Below are 23,402 nucleotides of genomic sequence, written 5' to 3' on the forward strand. Positions count from 1 at the left end.
GGTACAACACCCACCTTACAGCCCTGACCTAGCCCCTTGCGACTTTTTCCTGTTCCCACACATAAAAGACAGCCTCAGGGGAACCAGATTCCAGTCAACAGAGGAGCTGAAAGAGGCATCGGAAAGTTACCTGAAGGGACTACTGAAAAAGGACTTTGAGGAGGTCTTCCATGATTGGAAGAGACGCATGCAGAAATGTGTAGCTGCGAGAGGCAATTATTTTGAAGGAGACAGTTGTGTTAGCTTATGAAAATAAATAGTGTCTCTCCTGACATTTTCTCATTACTTATTGAACATACCTCGTACATTGTATGTGACCTTAGGGTTGAAATATTATGGTCTAATATGCCATTGAACACAAGTACTTTTTCACCCTTACGGGATGTAGAAATTTCTGCCAACGGACTCGCTTGCATAAGGGTGCTTCTCAACTGTCCCGTAGTTCCCAACTATCTTCAACTATCTCCAATGAAAATGTGCACAGACTGGGTTCACGTTTTTATTCGCTTGCCGCTGCTCTATCTTGTATGATGGAACACAGAAACACCATCTCATTCTTTATCTCATCACATGCCCTTCTGTTATCAGATACTCTGATATTTTTCACTCCTTATGAGTATTTTCTTAGCAATCAATTAGTTTTTTTACCATGGCTGATAATGTTAATAACAGCAAACACCAAGAGATCAATATTTTTGAAGGTGACGTTATCAATAGTGATACAAGTGAAGATATTGTTGAACCTGGTTCTTCACGTGGTCGTAAAAGGAAGGCCCGTCCTGAAGCTTGGAAAATGAGTATTGCTAAGAAACTTCTTAAAGAAGGTAAGGCTTATACTAGCTGAAAGACTCTTAAAGAAGTAGAAGCCCGTGCTTGTGCTGACGGGTGTTTTCAGAAAGTTACTATGCCTGTGATAGAGGCATTGTTTAAAGATTATTGGGGCATGGGGAACTACAATGCCCAGACATCATATTTGCAGAAATTAATGGTTTCAGTGACAATAAAACGTCGAAGGAAACCCGCAGAGGAAAGTTCGCGTGCACAAACTATTTTGTGTAGTGTGATATGTGGAGATAAGCATTACAATGTGTGCAAAAAAGCTTTAATGGCTATTTTTGGAATAGGGGATAATAGGGTACGTGTTGTTTTAAAGAAATTGACATTGGGGAAAACAGCAGTGGCTGACAAGCGGGGAACAAACGCAAGGGTATCAAAATTTTCCTGGGAAAAAGCAGACCTTGTGCGTGAACACATTAAGAAGCTGCCGACCATGACATCTCATTATTCTCGCGCAAAATCTCGTAACCGCATGTACATGGAATCGAATCTTAGTGTTTTGAAGTTCTATGATATGTATGTGAAGTTTATTAAAGATGAGCACCCAAATGTGGATATTGTCTCTTTTAGTTATAGCAATGTGTTTAGGACTGAATTTAATATCGGTTTCATGCCTCCAGTTGTTGATAGATGCAACACCTGTGATTTACTGTCAGCAAATATTTCAAAATATAAACAAATGGGTTGTGAACAGGCTCAATTGGATGAAATGTAACGTGAGTTGGATGCACATAAAGTGCTTGCAACACAAGCTAGAGCTGCACTTGATAGCTTTAGTACTTCAGACAATGATGATTTTATGGCGTTGTTTCGATCTGCAACAAACATTGCCGACACCCAAGCTGAGCACTAGCGTTGCTTTTTATAAAAGAAAACTGTGGGCATACAAATTTTGTATTTTTAACGTGAAAACTCAGAAATCGCACCCAGTACTTCAGGGAATTTGACACTCAAGAAGGAGGAATGCTTAATGATACCCCTGAAGAAGAAGAGGTCCCAGTCAGAGATGCTAACGTTGATGATCTGGACATGAATTTCACTTGTGCTAATGTTTATGGTATTATTTTCAATAATTTCAAAGAATTTTATTTTTTATTTACCATTCATCAAAAAATTTATAAAACCATGTTATTGATTAAAATCCGGGAATTACAATCAATGTTTTTTTTTATTGCTATTTACGTTTTTTTTTGTATTGAGCTTTCTTATTTTTTATTATTTATTTATTTTGTGTTTGTGTGTGTGTGTGTGTGTTTACCATGACATTTTTTCTTAAGTGTTATAATGTCATTAATTAAGGAAGGGCCAAAAGAAAGTAAAATCAACCTTACATTTTATACTATAGCTTAAGCATACAGTAACATATAATAATGGCATAATTTTGGGATATATGGTACACAGATAAATTTTCTATAAAATGACGAAAACTAGGTTAAAATGGTATCGTTGGTTTCAAAGATATTGATGTTTGAAAACTTTAAATGCGTTTTTCTCAGTCTGTAAAAAACGTCGCTTGTGCCCTTGCACCGCTGGGCGCCTTTATATATATATATATTATATATATATATATATATATATATATATATATATATATATGTATATATATATATATATATATATATATATATATATATATATATATATATATATATATATATATATATATATATATATATATATATATATATAATGTGCCAGGGAAGAGTAAAGGGCGAAAGTAGTACTATAATGTGAGCTTAGGTACTAACTGAAAACTTCCTCCTTCATGGCTCGTGGCATCATTGTTTGGCGGGCTTGCGTCGTGTCAATAAGATCGTCGACGTCTGAATCTTCGACAACAAAATGGTACTCAAAATAAAGGAAAATATACTTTTTTGGTATTAAAGTGCATATTCATATTAAAGTCAGCGCCTTTGAAAGTAATGTTGCAAAATTTCAAACTACTGAAATGAAGAAAACAATTGTCGAAAAATACTGAAATCTGTTGAATGAGGAATACGAACATTTTTCTCACAGCTGCTGATTCAGAACCAAAATTCGTGACGTCACATGGGTGTGTGTGTGTGTGTATGTGTGTTCTATGCTTCGGGCTATAACTAAAAATTAAGAATATTTGCTATAATTTCCCAATTCTTTCCAATGTGTGAATAGCAAGAGTTGCTCATTTATCATGGAATTTTATATTACTATGATTATAAGTCTGGTTACAAGTTTTTAATTGAAAATTATACTCGGTACTTATAATACCGGAGCATCTTCTATTAGTTAATTGACAATGAAAAAAAAATTTTGGTCAGAATGGCTAAAAAAAATCTATAAATAGAATGCTGTATGAGTCGCGGCCTATGAATCTTTAACCACGGCCCAGTGGTGGCCTGTGCTATATCGTTGCCAGATGCACGATTATGGTTAACTTTAACCTTAAATAAAATCAAAGCTACTGAGGCTAGAGGGCTGCAATTTGGTATGTTTGATGACTGGAGGGTGGATGATCAACATAACAATTTGCAGCCCTCTAGCCTCAGTAGTTTCTAAAATCTGAGGGTGGACAGACAGACAAAGCCGGCACAATTTATCTTACCCCATTTTGGTATACATATGACTTACTATCTGGAAAAGAATACTGTGGGGGTAAAACATCACTGGCACCAAATGGGGTAGGGGTGGGAAGGGGATGACATGTAAAAATAACCGAAAATGACAGATATTATAGCGTCTAATCCACAGTTTTTGAGATCTCTGAGATGAATAGTGACACTCACGATGCCCTTTAAATCCAAGTTCAGCCCGATGGGAAGTGGCGGGGGGTGGGGGGGTGGTGAGAAAGGATGAAAACTTAAATGTCAAAAATGACAGATATTAGTGTCTATTCCATAGTTTTTGAGGTTGCTGAGATTAATAGTGACACTCCCGATGCCCCTAAGTCCAAGTTCAGCCCAGATAGGAAAGAGGGGTGAGAAGAGGTGAATTATAAAATGTCAAAAATGCTGGGAAGTGTAATTGAAGCAACTATCTTGACAGGAAAGGAAGAGAGTGAGAGGGAGAGAAAGTGAGAGAGTAGAGGGGGTGTTAGGGAGAAGAGAGAGAGAGAGAAGGAGAGGAAGTGAGAGAGAGAGCAGAGGGGTGTTAGGGAGGAGAAAGAGAGAGAGAGAGAGTTTACCAGTTGTCATTCAGAGTTTTGCTGGGCAGTGCTGGGTTGGTCAGCTAGTATATATATATATATATATATATATATATATATATATATATATATATATATATATATATATATATATATATATATATATATATATATATATATATATATATATATATATATATATATATATATGTGTGTGTGTGTGTGTGTGTAATTACTATCTATGTGCGTATTTTTCACATACTTTTTCTCCGTTTCGTGTAAGAATCAGCTTCGATTGTTCTTGAGCATTTTTTTCCATCGATCATTCAGACACACACAAACACACATACACACACATACATGTATATATATACATATACACACACATGTATTCATAAGCATAAAGAGGAAAGCAAGAAGGGAGAAAATGCAAAATATATACGATATTTGTGGAAACAGAAAGGAACTGTGAAGTCGACAAGGCAAACGGGAAGAAAGACGTTCATGTTGGTATTGCGAGAGAGAGAGAGAGAGAGAGAGAGAGTCAAAACCATCCGACGAAAGCACCCTCATAAAAGAAAAATCCAAAAGTATGTCCCTTAAAGAGGGAGGACTAGATGTCAAGACTCGTTAAGAAAATCCATCGAGCTCTCGAAGGGGCAAAATTGCCTCAGGGGTTTGGAAAGAGCGGAGATTCAAGCGGAGGGAGGCGAGAGATATCTGGAGCAACAGAAGAGAGAGGTAGAGAGCGAAGGAGAGAGAGAGAAAGAGAGAGAGTCCTTGCTCTTGAGCGCCTGCTCCACTTTCAAAATGAAGGCAAATGCCCATGCGCGGGTTCTCTCCAGGGGCCCGTCCGGCCTAGGACTCTGGCTGGCCACTCGAAGCTTTCCTGCTCACCTACAGACATCGCTGTGGCTGCCTGAGCGTGCCTTCGTCAAGACGTGTGTTGCCTGGTGTGTTTGCGTCAATACCTAACCCACCGTTCCGCTCCTGCGTTTGTCTGTACTCATAATGGATAGCACAGCTTTACGGCGCAGGGAAGCTGAACCTGAGCAGAATTCATAACTATTGGCAAACTCGAGTTTTCAAAAATAAAATTAAACGAAAATGATGTAGAAACGTGTGTGGGTTGAACGATTCAATAGTATTTGATTGCCTAACATAAACATTGCATTACGACAAAATATGTGATGGTTGAACTCGGCCCAAGGCTTGACAGCGCCACGATCAGCCCTTTTCAAGGAAATACAAGAATGTCTTTGCGAATGTTGGCTTCAATCTGACACTTGAAAATGCACCAAGAAAACGTCCATCGTCTGGCAACGTCTCAAAATAGTTCCCAATCGAAAACACAAATGTCCACATCTAGAAAAAGGCTGTTGGCTGGTAAGATACGTGTCATAATTTAATTATGCATGTGTATACATAGTTATATATATATATATATATATATATATATATATATATATATATATATATATATATAAATATAAATAAATATATATCTGTCTATCTGGACGTATAGGTATGTACGTATGTATATGTGTATATACATATATATGTATATATACAGTATGTATGTATGTATGTATGTATATATAAATAAATATATATATATATATATATATATATATATATATATATATATATATATATATATATATATATATTTGTATGTATATATAGTATATATGTATAATATAATATATGTGTATATATATTATATTATATATACGTGTCTATAAATATAAAATGTGTGTCAATTTAAGTGCATATGCTTACTCATTTATTTATTTTCCAGTCAAGGTTTTCTTACTCGACCCGACTATACTGCTGCTTTCACCCAAAGTGAAAGCAGCAGTGTTAAAGATTGCCAAATCTTTAACACTGAAAATTCCATACGTGAATATGAAACGACGATGCAGAATCAACTGCCCTTGCTGAATCTGCCCACGGCCATAGCGACGGTCTTTTCCGCTTCCGTGTTACCCGAGTCTTGTAGCTGATGTTTCCAAAGCAGCCACCTGTTATAGAAATTGAATTTGCCAACCACTAGGCGCCTTGCCACCGTTTGCGTTTAGAGACTAATGTTGGGTAATCGGCAAAGTCTATTTATCGACGGATGTCATGAGAGATACGCAACAAATTTAAAGGTGATGTAATTTTGCAAATGCTTGAGTCACACTCTTCGCTAATTCTTTTCTAACTGTCTATCTGCTTTCGTAGTTAGCAGTTTGGAGAATAAGATCGAAAGGTTAGGAAAATAATTAGGCCAGATTAAATGTCATACAGAATCGTCGAATACAATCTGTATCTATGTGTTAGATGTCACGATTTATCAGTTATGTTACAAGATTTTCATAAGTCTAGTGGCATCGTGATGTGCTTCGCGATACAGTCTAGCTTCGGTAACATCGGTTTTTTTTTAAAAGATAAGAACTCGCTTACATGCGCATGTCTTCTTGCATATATTGGGAAGAGCCTTCATTCTTCTTATCAATGTTATGACTGCGGCTAACGTACGAAAAAATACACCTCCGCTTACAGAAGGATGTTTGGGAAGTTTTGCTTATTTGAACGCGGGCAGTGAGCTTATTAAATTCAAAATTGGCTTATCTATGAAGACAATAATAAACAACCCCAATATAAAAACGTTTTTCCTCTTCTTTCTGCTGTGGTCTCCTCATTTGGCGACTTATCTGTGAATTCAGTGTACTTTAATATTTCGTAAGCAAACGCCTTCATAGCAACCAGAGGTCACCTTGAAACTCTTGCTATGAATCTGTTTAAATCACAGGCGTTCGGATACTGGTCGCTCGTCCCTAATATCAGAGCTAAATTTGTATATCCCTAGACTGCCATAGGAGAAAAGACTCGCGAACGCTCCTTAAACATGAAAATAAATTATTTCACTTTCGTTTGTAGTATAAAAGTGCCAAAGATAAACATCTAGATCCTGAAGTATTGGGACGTCCGAAAAAGGCTTTCAGTCAGTTTACCTAACTGTTTTTTCTGCATTTTTTTTTTTTGCCTGTTTATGAGGTAGAGTGCTGTTGATCTTACTTCTAATTAATTATATATTTGTTTGCAGTAACAATACCAGGGCAGCGCTGATTTACCAATAATTAGACTGCCATATTATATTATAGGGAGTTTGATTATATTTCTTTGCCAGTAAAATATCAATGCAAAATAATTTATCTTTTGTCGTTATAAAGGCTGTACTAGTCTCTGCTGGAAATTAAAATATGCACGCACAAGGAGGAGCACAGCTTTATATATATATACACACACATATACATGCATAAATATATATTATATATATATATATATATATATATATATATATATATATATATATATATATATATATATATATATATATATATATATATATATATAAAGCTGTGTACCTCCTGTGTGCGCACATTTTAATTTCAACAAAGACTTATACAGCCTTTATAAAGACAAGAGATAAATTATTTTGCATTGATATTTTATTGGCAAAGAAATATAATCAAATTCCCTACAATATAATATGGCAGTCTAATTATTGGTATACAAACAGCGATTATGGATGACGTGCATACATACATTATATATACTGCATATATATATAATGTATGTATAGGTGTCATCCATAATCGCCATTTGTATACACGTCATCAATAAAAGCTATTTTATTTATCATCGAAGTATGTTAAATAATGATTTTATAGTAAGCAAAAGAAAAAAATCTTGTTGTTGACAGGTAACTCTTCAGTTAAATCTTAGCCGACTTATAAATATCTTTCGATTCCTTGCGTGACATTTTCATTTGAATATAATGTATACGTATTAATGGCTCTTACTGGAACTGAGATTAATGAAGAAAACCTAGCAAAATGAATTGTAACGATCTATGTATTCCTGTAATGTTTACTAGATACGTTGTGTGTGCTGATTCGTGATAATGCAGCAACGAACGATCACCACATTTCATTGTTAATAATTCAGAAATAAATGGTCTTTCTCCAATGTAAAGAAATGAAATCACATTTCATATTTCTCTCCGTATCGAGGAATATTTTCAAGGTTAGAAGGGGCGTGTCACTAAAGCAGCAATTGGCACATGATCTTTAAATAGAGATGTCTTGTTTACTGAAAGTTTTTCTCGTTATTTCCTCATTTTATATTTGGTATTTCTTCGTTAATATTCTTTGACACTGGACAGATTTAAGAGGAGTTTTTGGAAGAACTGAATATCGTTATTTATCTTCACTTTATATTTGGTACGTCTTCGTTAATTTTCTTTGACACTGGGCAGAATTAAGAGGAGTTTTTGGAAGCACTGAAAATTGCAGCCTACTGACTGTTGTCATATGTGCGCTCTCTGATGCAAAAAGGGATTATTCCGTAGAGGAAAGACTGAGTCTATGAAAGATTAATTTACTGATCGATAAGCTGATGAGATGGAGGTGGTTTCATATAATATTTGAACTGTCAGTGGCCAAAGGGTTTAATGAGACCAGTTTTCATGACCCTTACTGCTATTGTTTACTTACCTATCCAATTCATTCCTATTAATCAACAAATTCGTTTTCAAGTACAGCAATTTGCCCGTCCCTTCCAGGAATAGGACCGCCAGTTGTCTTAATCATTTTCTCATTATCTAATTAGATTCAAATTTCCTCCCGAGCCGCAGCTGTAAGTCAGTTTTTTAAATTCTCTTGACGTTGCGTGTTTCTGGATAGAATCTGTACTCTTTCTTCTTTGTCATACGGGGGCGGTGTGTGAGAGCGTAGAAGGGAGCTCTTCCCTTCGTGCGGTAACCCGAGTTGAATGTTATAAGACCTTTAATCTCGTTCTTGCCTAATGGATAATCAATCTTTCCCGTACGCACCAGGTAAATCACTTAGCCTGATCAGTTTAGGAAGATCTTATCAATACTACGTACCCTCATGCATGGTAAATTATAAAGAGACCGATTAAGTGTATGCGTTTGCGTAAACAGAATGCAGTGCATGCATAGTGTATATAAAAATATACGCATATATATATATATATATATATATATATATATATATATATATATATATATATTACTATGTGATCCTTTCCCCTTTAGAAGGTGTTGACCCCACAAGGTTACAGCCTTTGGTGTTTCAGAAAGTCTAGAGGGGCGTAATTGCTAACTCCTCGTCCTTTGTTTGACGAACCCAGCTTCCCGGACTAGAGGGCAATGAATCGAGAGCGATCCCTGGACCTAGCAAATATGAGTAAAACACTATCAATCCATACACCTGGTATTAATGGAAAGTTTGGGGTGCTCAGAAGAGAATAAGATCATTTTCTGAAGTAGGTTTTCTGGAATGTTCAAGGGTTTGGCAAATGATTTACCTATAAGCCTTACCAAAAACTATGCAATGTCACCTTGTGGTGCTGTTGTGTTCAGTAGGTCAATGAACTCAGCAGGTGATTGAAGCAAATCCTACTGGTACATAATTTACGAAAATCTTGTTAAGGACGTGGCTTCTCTGTTTGTGGGCGATGTTATCTGGTTTATATTAGGTCCCAAGCGACCTGTTAGCCTTAACAGCCCTTACCAGAATCTTGGCCATAATCTTCCACCACATTTGGGAACTTATATCGTCTTGGTTTTATCTGCTGCTTCTGCTATTTATAGTGTCTTTCTGTAGAAGTCCGATATTTTTTCAGTCGCCGAGACAGGAGTATATTTTGGAAAATTGGTTTTGACAGTGTCTCATGAAATAAATAAAGGTTTAAGAATAAATGAAAGAATGTTACTCAGATGATGACCCTTTATACATTTACTAATAAGCATAGCGAACGTGAACCAATGTAAGTTCCAAGGAGGATTACTAAATATGAGACAGTCATTCCCTGGCCAAATGCGTGAAACTCCCTATGGGGCCTTTTGACTGCAATTGTAAACTCACTTCAAAAGTTTTGGTGCTTTGCCGGATGATACCCTGATAGAAGAAAATATAGTTGAGAATATTAAATTGTCACCTTGGTTGTCAAAGGTAAAGGTGAACGTATCGCAAAACTTGTGGCCCTTTAAATTTAAAGATACGTGAATAGACCATAGTTTTCTTTATCTAGATACTTATCAGTGATCAATGTGTTCTGTCGTTAGATTTTGTATAGGGCGTTTACCTGAACTTATGTTTGTTATTAATTTTGCATAGAAATACGAAATATTAGTGTTAAATATGGTTTTCAGTGCTATTTCCGACAAATGACTATAAAAAAAAGCAGAAAACATGGCTGCTCTTGAACTTCAAGATGGAGAGATGCTTTTCACCCTAAAGTTAATTTCCAGCATGAAATGAAAGTTCGATAACGAACAAATTTATTAGAGAATAAATACAACATGTAAGGAAATTAGATGAAGTGAAAAGATGATCGCAATATTAATAACTGGCACTTAACTAGATTCAAAACTGAATCGCACTAGTCATCGAAGCAATTACATGATTAATGTTTCGGAGACCTTTTGCCCCCTAACTGAATTATCAATAAAATTATTTCTCGTGGGTCATTATCTTTATCATATTGTATTTGCAGTTTTTTGTTTATGTTTTTACGGTCACCGCCAACGGGCTTGTACTGAACACACCGCAAAGGTGGATACATGCCAGGTTAAAACCCTTGGGGGTCACTATCCAGGAAAGATCCCATGTATTTAATATAAAGCATTGGGTGTTGATTCATCGAAGCACATCATTTCTTTATGATGAAAGTATGTATCTACATCACAAATTTATTGTTTGGTAGTGCCTCTGCAGTCCATGAGTTTCGTGTTCAGGAAACATATAATCGAGTGTACGTGCGCATTTAATTGTGCATATCCTTTCATTATAATGTTAATAATATTCTACATGACAGTTTGCATATTTGGACTCACTTCAGGATGGAAGTTGAGATACTTGAAAAAATACAGGAGACAGAAAGTACAAGAAAAAGGTTATTCCACTTGGAAAAAGGACAACGATAAGAAGAAAATAAGCTTTTAATGATCCCATTTGGACATTTTACGACATGCATCATCTAATATTAATGCGTCCATTTATAAGTCAATAAAAAGTAGCTAAAATAATTGATATAATGCCATTTTTTCTATAGAACTATGGGGATGATTGGCCCCATTTCTCGTCGTCCTTGCCGTTGTCATTATAACCATCTGTTTTTAATCAAGTTGAAAAGAGGATCTAACGGCAGAAAATCTTGACTGTTCATTCTTTTCCCATCTCTTAATTCCATGAAGGCTGTTGACAGGAACATATTACTATTTCCCATTTCGCAGAGAAATATGAAGTTCTTACACGCCCGACTTGTGCTCCTATCAATTTTTGGGGATAATGCACAACACAGGACAGATAATAAAGACTCCGACCGCCGCAGATATCTTCTCAAGTGGATCTCCGGGTGCGCCTCGCTGTCTGGTCTTCGTAGAATGGTTTCCGAGGTCTGATTCCTCGAGGCTTCCGACTGCTGGAAGCTTAGGAAATATAAGTAATGACTGGATAATCGAGTCGATACGAATAATAGTAATATTGTTCTCTTAGCCAAACTTGGTTTTGTCTGCTTTTTCCGTGTGAGGCCCGATGAGTCAGAAAGTTAATTGGCTTTATCTATCCCTGATCTGAAGCTGCATAACATCAGTAAGATGTAAACGTAAAAGATGGAGTGACATGGACTTGGTTTAGAGATGTATGTTTAAAAGAAGCGTAGTGGAAGGAATTCTAATGACGCAGTCCCAACGAGTGGTGTATTTCTGTAAAGGCAATCGTTTTGCGGTCGTGGACCTCTGGTATGCGAAGCCTCCACGGTAACTGTAAAGCGTGTTACATGATCTGTACACGTGAATGGAAAATATATTTTTGATCATGTTCCACTGATTTGTATATCAGCTCTAGTATAAACTATGTGGTTAAATTAATCTTGAATGACAATTGTGAAAAGCCATAACTGGTTACCTGCGTGCGTGGAATTTGTGTGAAATAGCGTGTGTGAGAGATGTTCGAGGGATTCGATGGGGAGACGCTGCCAGAAGAGGCAGTCCCATTTTTTTACCCTTTTTTTTGTAATAAAGACCCAAAAAGTACAAGACGTGTCTTCTTTAAAACCACCATGACAACAAATGAAGGAGAATGAGCGAGAATTTAAAAATCCTCCTAAGTGATTCATGCACTTCGGTTAACATTCCAAGGGAGCTAAATTTTTCTAATTTCTTTTTATTTGATACGTAATACATAAAGCTATGGCTAGATTTTAAAATAATAGACATTGGCGGTGTTGGTGGTATCCTATTTCCGCGAGCTCTCCTGTTTCGTATAGTTTTGCTATCAGCTGAATTATTTCAGTTTTGCGTGCGGTCATTATAGACATGTTCTAATTATCTCTAATGTCTTCAAAATGCAGAAAGCAGTCGATATCGTCTCAGATGGTTGGCGGCAACTTTTCAGTGAATTACCAGAGCAGCAAAGGCTCTCTCGTCTTTAATGCCTCTTGTTATTCAGTATCCTAAAACCTTGAAGCCCTTAACATTAAATGAACAGGTTTTCCCTGCCGAAGTTTCATGCATTAACTGATACTTATGTAGAAATGTCTCCATTCCTGGTGGTTCTGTGACAGGCAGTCGCTTTGGCATTGCATTTTTCAATTGTTTTTTCTTTAGTTGCGCAGAATGTGTTGGCAGTTGGGTAATTTATCTTACGTACAAGTTATTCACTTGTTTACCCTCTAACTTACGCTCTCTTGGACTGTTAAGTGACTGACTCTGATAGTCTCTAATTAGGCTAGAGAGAGAGAGAGAGAGAGAGAGAGAGAGAGAGAGAGAGAGAGAGAGAGTTGATGAAGTATCGAGATATTCCAAGTTTTAGGGCTGGATCGAAGCGATAAGGAGGATTAGTGTATTTTTAGCGATAAGAGTGACGGTGGCCCTTTCTTTCATGGTTGGTATAACGCAGTGACATTTAATGTAATGGATTCAGTAACTGACGTCTTCTTTCCTGCTTCTACCAAAATGAATATTGGCATTGTATTATCTTAACTGGTATTTTTTATAAAATTTGATATATATGGACTAAATTTTGAGTCAATTTTTTTTTTAATTGCAAACTTGTTGGATGTACCTGCTTATTCTTTATCAGACAGATCTAGGCTTGTACCATGTTACGTATGCGACAGTTAGATAGATTACACGCAGATTTTATTTCTGATAGTTTACAGTGTTTGGAAGGTTGTACTCCATCTAGAGTACAATCTATAAACTTGCAATTCCTCTGCTTAGAGAAATCTTCCGCCACACATTAAATCTGAAGAAATATCAGTCAGATGGTATAAAGGGTTAATTTGCCATTTCACTCAGCCCAACTGGTTTCATGGCTAGTGGTACACGTCATGAGAAAATGTTTTTATGCCCCTTCTGACATGCTTAAAGTTTCTAAAACTATATCATTTTGAAGGCAGAGACATAAGATTTCATATGTATCACATATTGGTAATCAGGACTCAACATTTTTGTGGTACGCCCAAAGATCAAGGACAAGATTAGACTTGGAGGTTAAAGGTCAAATAAGAACTTAACCTTGTCCATACAAGGTAAGAACTGTACATTTGGCACGTACGTTCCGTGAATAGCCTATAACCGATGTGCTGAGTGATATCAAGGTCAAGGTTATATTTGGTGGTCAGGGATCAAACAGTAATTCAACCTGAACTATTTGAAATAGAAAGTTCATATTTGACATACTAAAAAAATGAAGCCAATGTGCAGTGAGGTCTAGGCCGTGTTTACAGGTCAAAGGTTGAATAGGAATTTGCCGCTACCGATGGCGTGTTTTGTCAGAAACGCGTCTTATTTACTCATGTAAGGAGTTATGCCTAAGGGATCTTTGGGAGAACCACAAAAATGTTCAGCCCCGATCACCAATATGTGATACATATGAAATTTTATGTCTCTGCCTCCAATGATACCAAAATGATAGAGCTTCAGAAGCTTTAACCATGTTGGAAGGGGTATTAAAACATTTTCTCATGACGTGCACCAACTCTCCTAAAGCACCCATTTTCATTTTGAAGGACCTACTGGTATAAGGATATGTTTTTCATATGTTTATTCAGTGGTTCTAAATTTTATGTCTGTCAAACAAAGTCAAAGTCTTTTCAAGCACTATGATTTTATGGTCTTTGGAGGTGAAGACTTAAGAGAGATATATATATATACTGTATATATATATATATTATATATATATATATATATATATATATATATATATATATATATATATATATATAAATGTATATATGAATATGTTATTTATTGGTATTGGGGTTTAGCAGCTCATTTCAAGTCCAAGGATCAAGGTAGTTATCACATTTAGAGTCCATAGGTCAAAAAGGAATTTAACCTTGGCTATAATATTTGAACCGTGCATGCTAAAGGCTTCATATTTGACACTCATACATCATTGATGAAGCAGATGTGCAGAGTAATGGCAATGTTACTGTCATGCTCAGAGATCAAAAGTCAAATTATTAGAATTTAATATTGGACAAAACTTTCTCGTATTATATGCGATAGAGACCACATTTGAGTACCCACTCCACTAATGACATCAGAGTGCAGTGTAAGGTCAAAAAAGAGACTCGCTACCAGCAGAGAAACAGAGTTCAACAACCACATCTTTTTTTTCTTCTTGAGCACTAGCGGTGGTTGACTTCTAAAATGTGAAATTTTTCTCTCCTTATGTTGTCTGTTTTGTTAATTAAAGATTCGTAGATACACACATGTAAACACACTCACAGACTCATTCGTAGCCAACATGACTAATTTATCATATACTTTGGCATAGACGCTTCCTGACCTGTATCACTTTTGCAGGTTTGCGTAGCGGGAAGAAGATTTTCCTGCTCAAGGACAAGGTTCCTGCGCCAGTCATCGTGACTGTCTTCCTAGGAGCTACCATCTTCATCATCATTTTCACCACGGCCAAACCCAGCTCTCTGGATCCCAAGGGACAACACAAACGTAGGTTTTAGTTTTATCTTTTAACCCCAGATATAAAACGTATGTTAAAAAGAAGCCTATGCCCAACAGTTTTACATAGAGATCTGTCTTTATTAGGTGCTTCCTGGACTGAGAGGTCACTAATATCCCAAACTCACCTGACAAGAAGGGAGGGAATTCTTGATAGTAAAGTTAGCGTTAAAGAAAAGATTTAGTAGCATTGTATTATAGATATCATATTATATATATATATATATATATATATATATATATATATATATATATATATATATACTATTTTTACATAAACTATGGTTTTTCCTGTTTTTGTATGGTAATTTTGATTTTTACATTTATCAACAAAGCAATAATAACATAAAGAATAATAAATATTTTGTTTTGTTTGGTTTAACATACAAACCAAACCAAAATTAACCCATCCTTGCATTTAACAATCGTGAGCATAAACGAAAGACAGTTGTCAACAGGCATGGTAAAATATTCACTAAACACAATAGAAGCAGCTGAAGAAATTAGTGCATGATCATTAATTACAGGGACTCCCAGACCTAACCTTACCTAACTTAGCATAACCTACAGTTGTGCATCCTACCTGACCCTGGACCTCTCCTTTCAACCTTGACTAAAAATTGTGGCAGTTGTTTTTTCAGGGAGGCATCCAAACTTAACCTAATGCTGGGTGCCACTCCTTGCCCGGCCATAAGGGTTTTGTACCTCATGGACCCCCTTAACCTTGAGTAAAATTGAGGCAAAGGTAGTCTACATATTGGGAAAATCATAATGAAGCGGAGTAGTTATACAGAGAGTTTAAGGTGCAGCCTCTCTTGTATCTCAGGAATCTTACTAAACTTACTATAAGAAATCTCTGTGTGTGACTATACATCTAACGTTTCTTGACAAGGCATTCTATCTAAATTCAATCCACTGGGCCTCAGAAAGTCGACTTCCGGTGAACGCTAAGGATTTCCTATATTTGTAATACATATCACTTTATTCCATACTACTTGTGTTAGACTTCAATAAGAAGGGATGGTTGAACGAATCTTAAATCTAAACCATCCCGTCTTATTGAAGCCTGCTGCATCAGTGTATCATTGAACTACATATTTTATGAAAGTCTTGCATGATATTCCTGTACCCAAAGCGTCTAATTATAGAAGTTAAATCCACTCCCTCTTCCCGGTCTGTGTCATTGTGCACCCTGGCAATATGCGAAGGCATCTTTTTAATGCTCATGTTTTTGGCTGAGTATTTGCTGTAGAAGGTTGTATCCACTCCGGAGGAGAGACTGTCAATGAATCAATGAATATTGCCTCTGTACTAATTTACTAACAGACGGAATGCCTCCTTTCATTTTCACAGCTATCGAGGATCAAGGAGCAACAACCACATGTCACCAACATATTGACAACCACACCAGTCGCAACACACAGACAAGTGTTGATGAGCAGAGTATGTATATCACTAAAAATCCTTGTTACAAGAAATCCTACAGCACTCTTTGAACGTGTTAGCTTCCCTCCTGACCAGATTTTTAGTGGAAAGAGAAAAAATTTTAACGCTGTCTTGCCGAGGAGCTACTAACAGAATGTTTGCACCAAATATTTGCTAATAATAATTACGTGAAAGGGCACTTCGCTTTTAATATGGTTTCGCTCAACACTTTGCAAACAATTGTAATGCTCCTGGATGACTGGAGTTAAGAACGCGAGCCTTGAGTACCTTCAAGTAGTTATTCTAGAATATTTATTGATGAAAAGCGACGCTGGAACAGCTATGCCGGATATCATTGCTAACTAGTTTTATAAAACACTTTCCTAAAGCTTCTTTCTTCCCATATCACAAGCTGCTTGCAAAATCGCTGGTAGGCCAAATCATACCGCTAATTATGACCAAGACGTAATATCACAAACAGAAATACACTCGCCAGTAATTTCATTCTTGTTTTTTGGCTAGAAACTGAAGCACAGGAAACTCGGAAAATTGTAAATGCCATTAAATTTATAACTCTGAGAAATAACAGATCAGCATTACCATGAATCAGTATCCCCTCATTTTTCCGACTAATTTTTAAAATTCTCCACGTCTAAAATACGAATTGTCAAAAAATTAAGTAAAAGAAAAAAAAAAAAACTTGTACATTTCACTATAATAGTATCTAACTTTTGTCTAACCACCCCCACCCTCTTCACTGCAGAGGTTTCGGGCTTCATTGTGACCTATTGCTACTCACAATAGAACTTTCACGCATCTCTGTTTGCACCAGTCTCAGACCAAGCATCACGTAATGCTTCAATAACCATAGTGTCGTCTCTCACTACCCAAATAGGATTTAATGTTTATTCAATCTTCCTGCATGATTCCCGATAGTGTGAGGCTATGTAATCTCCTAGATCTAGCTGCTTTGTGTTGGCTTGTGTTCTGGTTATATTAAGACACTAATCAACTGGTGTCTGCTGATTTATCGCACCATTTATCCGTTATCATATATCTGGTAACTGCATTCACCTTCCCAAACAGAAATGGAGCAATTTTAAGAAGTTGATGAACTTTCCTGCAAAGTTCACCTATATTAGAGAAAAATGAATGTTGGTCTTTAGACTGAGCTATGATCTTGAAAAATACATCAAAAAGAAAATATTTTGGGAAAAAAAAACAAATTCAGCCTCCAAAGTGACTGTTTAAGTTTCATCAGATCAGAAAAACTAGCTGTAGGGATTCAGAGTGACCTTGGGCCTTGAAAAACAAGTCAAGGTAAAAAATAAGGAGAACTACTTTTGATAGTGCTGAATTCTGAAGAATAGAAGCTTCCTGCTATAATAATTTCCGAGAAATAATTGAAGACTTTTAAATTTCACGTTCATATTGACTTTTCACCTTGTAAAATAGGCCAAGATAAAAAAATATTTCGGGAATCTAACCACTAACCCGTAAAGTATGTACCACCAAGATTCAAGAAAATTAAAGAAAAAGGGAAGAAGATTAGGAAGAATAAAACTGATCACGCAACAAGCAATTATAGCCGGCGTCCCATCACGACGCAGCCGAATGATTATTAAAGGGTGATAGATTCTGGAATTCTTAACAACCCATTATATTACTTTCGCGTGCTCATGTACGTCAGTAGGCAAATTTGTATTAAGAATATTGATTTTTTTTATTTGTGAAGTTATACTTATTTGCACTTACAACGCACACATACGCGTGTGTGCGCGTGTATGTACGCCCGCGCTGGTGTGTTTTATTGTGTATGTGCACGTGTGTGGGAAGTTCGGGAAGAGGATTATATGGATTTTATGATTAGTAATTAGTAAAGAGACGGGAAGCGACTGCAAGATCCAAAATATAATCCCAGGTTTACAATCATGGCACATCGCCAATCTTCTTGCATGCTGTTGCCAAATTTCGCGTTTTTAGCCAATTCGTCCCTTCGTCGTGAGCTACACCCCTCGGTCTCTAAATCACCCATGGTCTCGAGTCCAAATATTTCCGGTCGTGCGTCTATCATGAAAGCTTTTAAAGAATCGAACGAGAAGCCTATAGCGTCTGAGGAGTACCCGCGCTGGAAGGAGGAGTGCCATCTCAAAGTCCATTTCTTTCCAGTTGACGACGGCATCGCGGAGCGAGGAGAGACCCTCCCCCACGTAGATTCATGTTCCTTCACGACTGGCTTCCGGAGGAGGCTCGCAGCCACGGTGGCAGAGGTGGAAAGAGAAATTCATCGACTTGCAGGTATTCCAGGTCTCATAACACTTCCTGGTTGGATTTTAGATGTGAAATAGATATTGAAGAATACGCAACGTTTGTAAAATTTTCTGTACACACGCGTATATATGAAATTTTGTCGCTACATTGTGCTATTTTTTTATCTTCACAATCCTTAAGCTACAAATGTCGTTTAATAACAGATTCACTTATTGAAAAGTCGTCTTTTCCCAACGATTCGGTGGTTCGAGTCCATGGTGACAGATGGCTCATCACTTATAGAGTCCCCTTCGGTGTTTATTCCAAGGTTGAGTGAATTTGATATTAAACAACATTTGTGGCTTAAAGTTTGTGAACATAAAAGATGTCAAGGTGTAAGTGACAAAATTCATAAAAATCTACGTGTTTCAAACGCACCAGTCAGCTATCATGGTGGAGGTGGGCTGGTATCGACTCAAAAGTACAAAAACAGAATTAGACAAGGCATATGTACGACAAAGTCGTTATCAAGTTATTCCTAACCATTCGGTGGTTCGAGTCCACCTGTGGGTGGATCGCTCATCACTTATAAATTTTCCTTCGATGTTTATTCCTAGGTTGAGGGATTTGATATTCAACGACATTTGTAGCTTAAGGTTTGCTGACGCTTATATATATATATTATATGTATATATATATATATATATATATATATATATATATATATATATATATATATATATATATATATATATATATATATATATATATATATATGTGTGTGTGTGTGTGTGTGTGTGTGTGTGTGTGTGTGTCATAAGCTGCAAACAACTGCAGTGAAGAAGATAAATCCTTATATCAGTAAAACAACTGAAGAACACCTATACTTCGGATAGTGCTTCTACCTTTCATCAAGCTAATAGTTTTGGTAGTACAGAGAACTACTTGTACAAGATTTCTGAAGCAATCTCAGTGAGGTCATTCTTATTATGTTTGATTATTAATATGAATCTGGAAGGCGGAATAGACCAGATCAGATGAAACTTTGTGAGTTTCAGTGCATCAGTATTATTTCCTTCCTATCTGCATATTTTCTTGGAATAATGCTTAAACACTTATGATTTCTGCCAATCAAATTTGCCGGCATTTTATCTTTGAAATAAACAATGCTATCACAAGGGTAAGCTTATCTAAGACGCTGGTTGTGTTTTTCTTATCTTCACAAAATATTCCTAGAGCTTTCAGCCTTTGTTGAAAGGTAGACAGCCTTTTGTAGACCCTTAAATGGACTTCTGCTCACATGCTAAACATCATATTTTATGGCCTGCAGTAATTTCAAATTTGTCCTTTGCGGGGAACGAATAGCTAAAAAATTCTTTTTGATTCACTAATACTTGCATGTGAAGTATCTGAAGTACTGGTATCTGGATTTCAAACATGTAGAAATTAAGAAAATTACTGAGAAGAGAAGTATGGTAACCTCAGTACGATCATTTATGCTAAATCTAAAACATGCTTAGCAGATGCTCACTTGCACAGTCCCACACACACGCATATATACACTCATATTATGTGTATGTATGTGTGTACGTGCTTTGATGGGTGCTAGTATGTTGTGATTTAGACCTATGAGTTTGGTTAGCTTGGTTAGAATATTCGGAATTAACTTTAACATAGTTTACTTTTCTTACACAGTCTTCTACATTATAACTTCCATTTAACCTCTCTTTAAAATCAGGTAAAAGAGGAGTTATAGATGCCAACTGGTCTTTGAAGCTTGCAGCAGTAGCAGAAGAACTGGACCCAAGGATTGCTTTAAGAACCAAATCCTCTTGGGATTACTCAGCCAGGCTTCCTGGCATGAAACCTGTGCCGCAGCCTGAAAATGGTACAAGGCATGTCTGCCCAGAAGTGTATCTTGGTCCAAAGCATAGCTCTCATTATGGCCAAACTGGAATGAAAACTCAAAAATGTTCGTACGTCCCAGACTTCAAAAATGTCCTTACGGTAGTGCTTCCAGCAATTTCTTGGACACCTAACATCACTAATTTTGTAATTGAACAGATACGAAAGTTTTATGATGTCCCCATCATTGCAGCTGTAGATTCAGCAGATGAAATTGAAATTGAAAGAAACGTGTCTAAATTATCTGTTGAAAAAGTTCCACAGGGCTATGAGAAGGAAGGAAGATTCATGAATGAACTCACAAAGAAAATCACAACTCCATTCATCTTGATAGCGACATCTTTAGCGCACTTCAATAACCAGTCATCTCTTGAAAGATTGGTAAGGGTTCTAGATGAGTTACAAAATGTCAAAGTTGTTGGAGGAGCTGCCAGAGACCTTGATGGACATTGGATTCATGGATGTCTTCAGCAACGTATGGCCAACTATGAAGCCCACTATAGCATGGGGTATTATTACTCAAAATATGAATGCATGTATTGTGATGATCTTTTAACTCCATTCCTTACTACCACAGCATTTTTACGCAAAATTCAATTCACCGAGGACCTAAGTGGCAATGCTTTATATCGTGATTGGTTTGCAAAAGTTCTTGTCAATGGCCATTTAACAATGGTGTGCCCTGATGTCATGTTTTATGTCAGTAATCACCCAAATATAACCAAGCAGCAGTGGCTGAAGGTTGCAAAGCACTGGTCTCTTGAAAAAATTGTGTCATATGATGGCAAAGAATACCGTTTTGACTGCAGCTCAGTTGGTATAACTTGTAAAAACCCTTTGACAATAATACAGTCCTTCCTTCTGCCCCCCTGCTGTAGAGCTGTGATGGAAAAATATCTTGGATACTTGATAGACTATGCTAAAGAGCACAATTTAGCTCATGAACTTCAAGTTGGATCTGCTCTTGGAGCCATGAAAATGGACGGCTACTTACCATGGGACTTTGATATGGACATAATTTTTGAGTGCAAAGACTATGAAACGTGGTTGAAATCAGGAAAATTTCTAAAGCCTAAACACTGTAATCCTACAGTTAGCAGCAAGAACATATATATTACAGTGCGCTGTCCTAATTTCTTTCTAGAGCTGTATTGCCACGAGTATAATGCCACAAGCCAGCAGTTTCTCCCAGAGGAGTACCAGCATATACCAACTACAATCAAATACTCAGGGAAAGATGTTGTTGTAAGTGCCAACCCTGGACTCCACACAAGAAACAGAATGGGCATAGACAGTCTAAAGCACGCAGCACACTGGAGAACGTTGAAGGTTTCCAAAATAGGGAAAGCAAAGGGGGGTTACGACCACCCTGGGATCTGGAATCCTTGCAGGAATCCCAAACACCACTCCTGTCTTGATCGTTATCCTGGAGATGGGAATCTTCCATTCAAAGACCCATTCCTCCAGTTATAGAAATTCGTAAAACTGGATTTTCTGTAACATCCAACTCTATAACCTAGAAACAAAAATGCATTTAGTGGCCAAATGAACTTTGAAACGTAGCATTTTCACAACGGGTGAAGACACAAGATAGGGGACCAGTCACATAGTTTATATTAAAGTATAACTTATATTGTCGATAGTACATGTTAATCTTGTTCTCAACAGCCTGTTGTTAACCTTTTGTGAAATCTAAAGAATATTTCAACAATTTTGTGATAATTCATTTTATAAATAGCACTGGTTAAATGAGGAAACATGCTGTTGATTCGAATGAGTAGTTAGCTGCCATTTTTAAGAAGTATTATACTCTTACTTATCATCACTCATTACCTTGACTGTAATGAAGAAATCAGTTCATAAAAATAGAACTCTCATCTGATATTCATTGGCCAGTATAATAGATGGCATTTTCTTATAAAACTGTGATTATTGACGCTTTAATCAATAATGGAAGAATTAAGATTTCTTTCGTGAAGTATTATTATACAATTATGTACTTGAGGTTTTAAAAGTTGGTGATGATCCTTTTTCTATGTAGCCAAAAATAAGGACCGTAGTGTGTGTCATTAGAGTAGTATTTTTTCTTCTTTCGTGATGACTTATTCTTGATAGTAAAATTATCTCACTATATATATTATTCACTATATATATATATATATATATATATATATATATATATATATATATATATATATATATATGTATATATATAATATATATATGTATATATATATATATATGTATGTATATAATATATATATAAATATATATATATATATATATATATATATATATATATATATATATAAATATATATATATATATATATATATATATATATATATATATATATATATATGTATGTATATATCTATATATATATATATATGTATATATACACAGTATATATATATATATATATATATATATATATATATATATATATATACAGTATATATATATATATGTATATATAGTTAACACGAATATATTTGTATCCACAAGACCAAACAGACGCATATAAACGATGAAAGGCTTTCGATATTTCAAAGACGACCAGTTCTTGCTGAGAATCTTTTTCGTTTTCCATGAAAGCCTGTGGTGCCACGGGAAGTGCCTTTGCTGCAGCCTGTCCATGTTTTCCTGATAGGTCCCTTTTTTAAGGTAGATACTCGCTCAAGGAGAAAAGTGTAACGACTATCGGACTTACATAATTTCATCCCTCTTAAGTTTTCATCAAAATGTCTTCAAAACTTCGTCTTGACATCAAATCTGAAACAATAAGGTATATCACATTTCTCTTTGACATTGTAC

General features: G+C 36.2%; 1 protein-coding gene across 3 annotated transcripts; it reads left to right on the top strand.

Moving 5' to 3' along the window:
- The first annotated feature begins 634 nt into the window (after positions 1–634).
- LOC136850651 (uncharacterized) lies at positions 635–22,633 on the top strand. 3 transcript variants are annotated; one of them, XM_067124412.1, is made up of 5 exons: positions 635–824; positions 14,850–14,996; positions 16,359–16,448; positions 18,600–18,728; positions 20,419–22,114. In XM_067124412.1, exons 1-5 carry the CDS (start codon positions 650–652, stop codon positions 22,056–22,058), a joined length of 2,181 nt encoding a protein of 726 aa, XP_066980513.1. In that variant the 5' UTR covers positions 635–649; the 3' UTR covers positions 22,059–22,114. The 3 variants fall into 3 exon arrangements, with proteins under 3 accessions (XP_066980513.1, XP_066980515.1, XP_066980514.1); XM_067124413.1 differs by lacking the exon at positions 635–824 and adding an exon at positions 4,870–5,344 and having other exon boundaries at positions 20,419–22,633; XM_067124414.1 differs by lacking the exon at positions 16,359–16,448.
- Positions 22,634–23,402: the final 769 nt, after the last annotated feature.

The sequence above is a fragment of the Macrobrachium rosenbergii genome, chromosome 22 (assembly GCF_040412425.1).
Source record: "Macrobrachium rosenbergii isolate ZJJX-2024 chromosome 22, ASM4041242v1, whole genome shotgun sequence".
Taxonomy (NCBI): Eukaryota; Metazoa; Arthropoda; class Malacostraca; order Decapoda; family Palaemonidae; genus Macrobrachium; species Macrobrachium rosenbergii.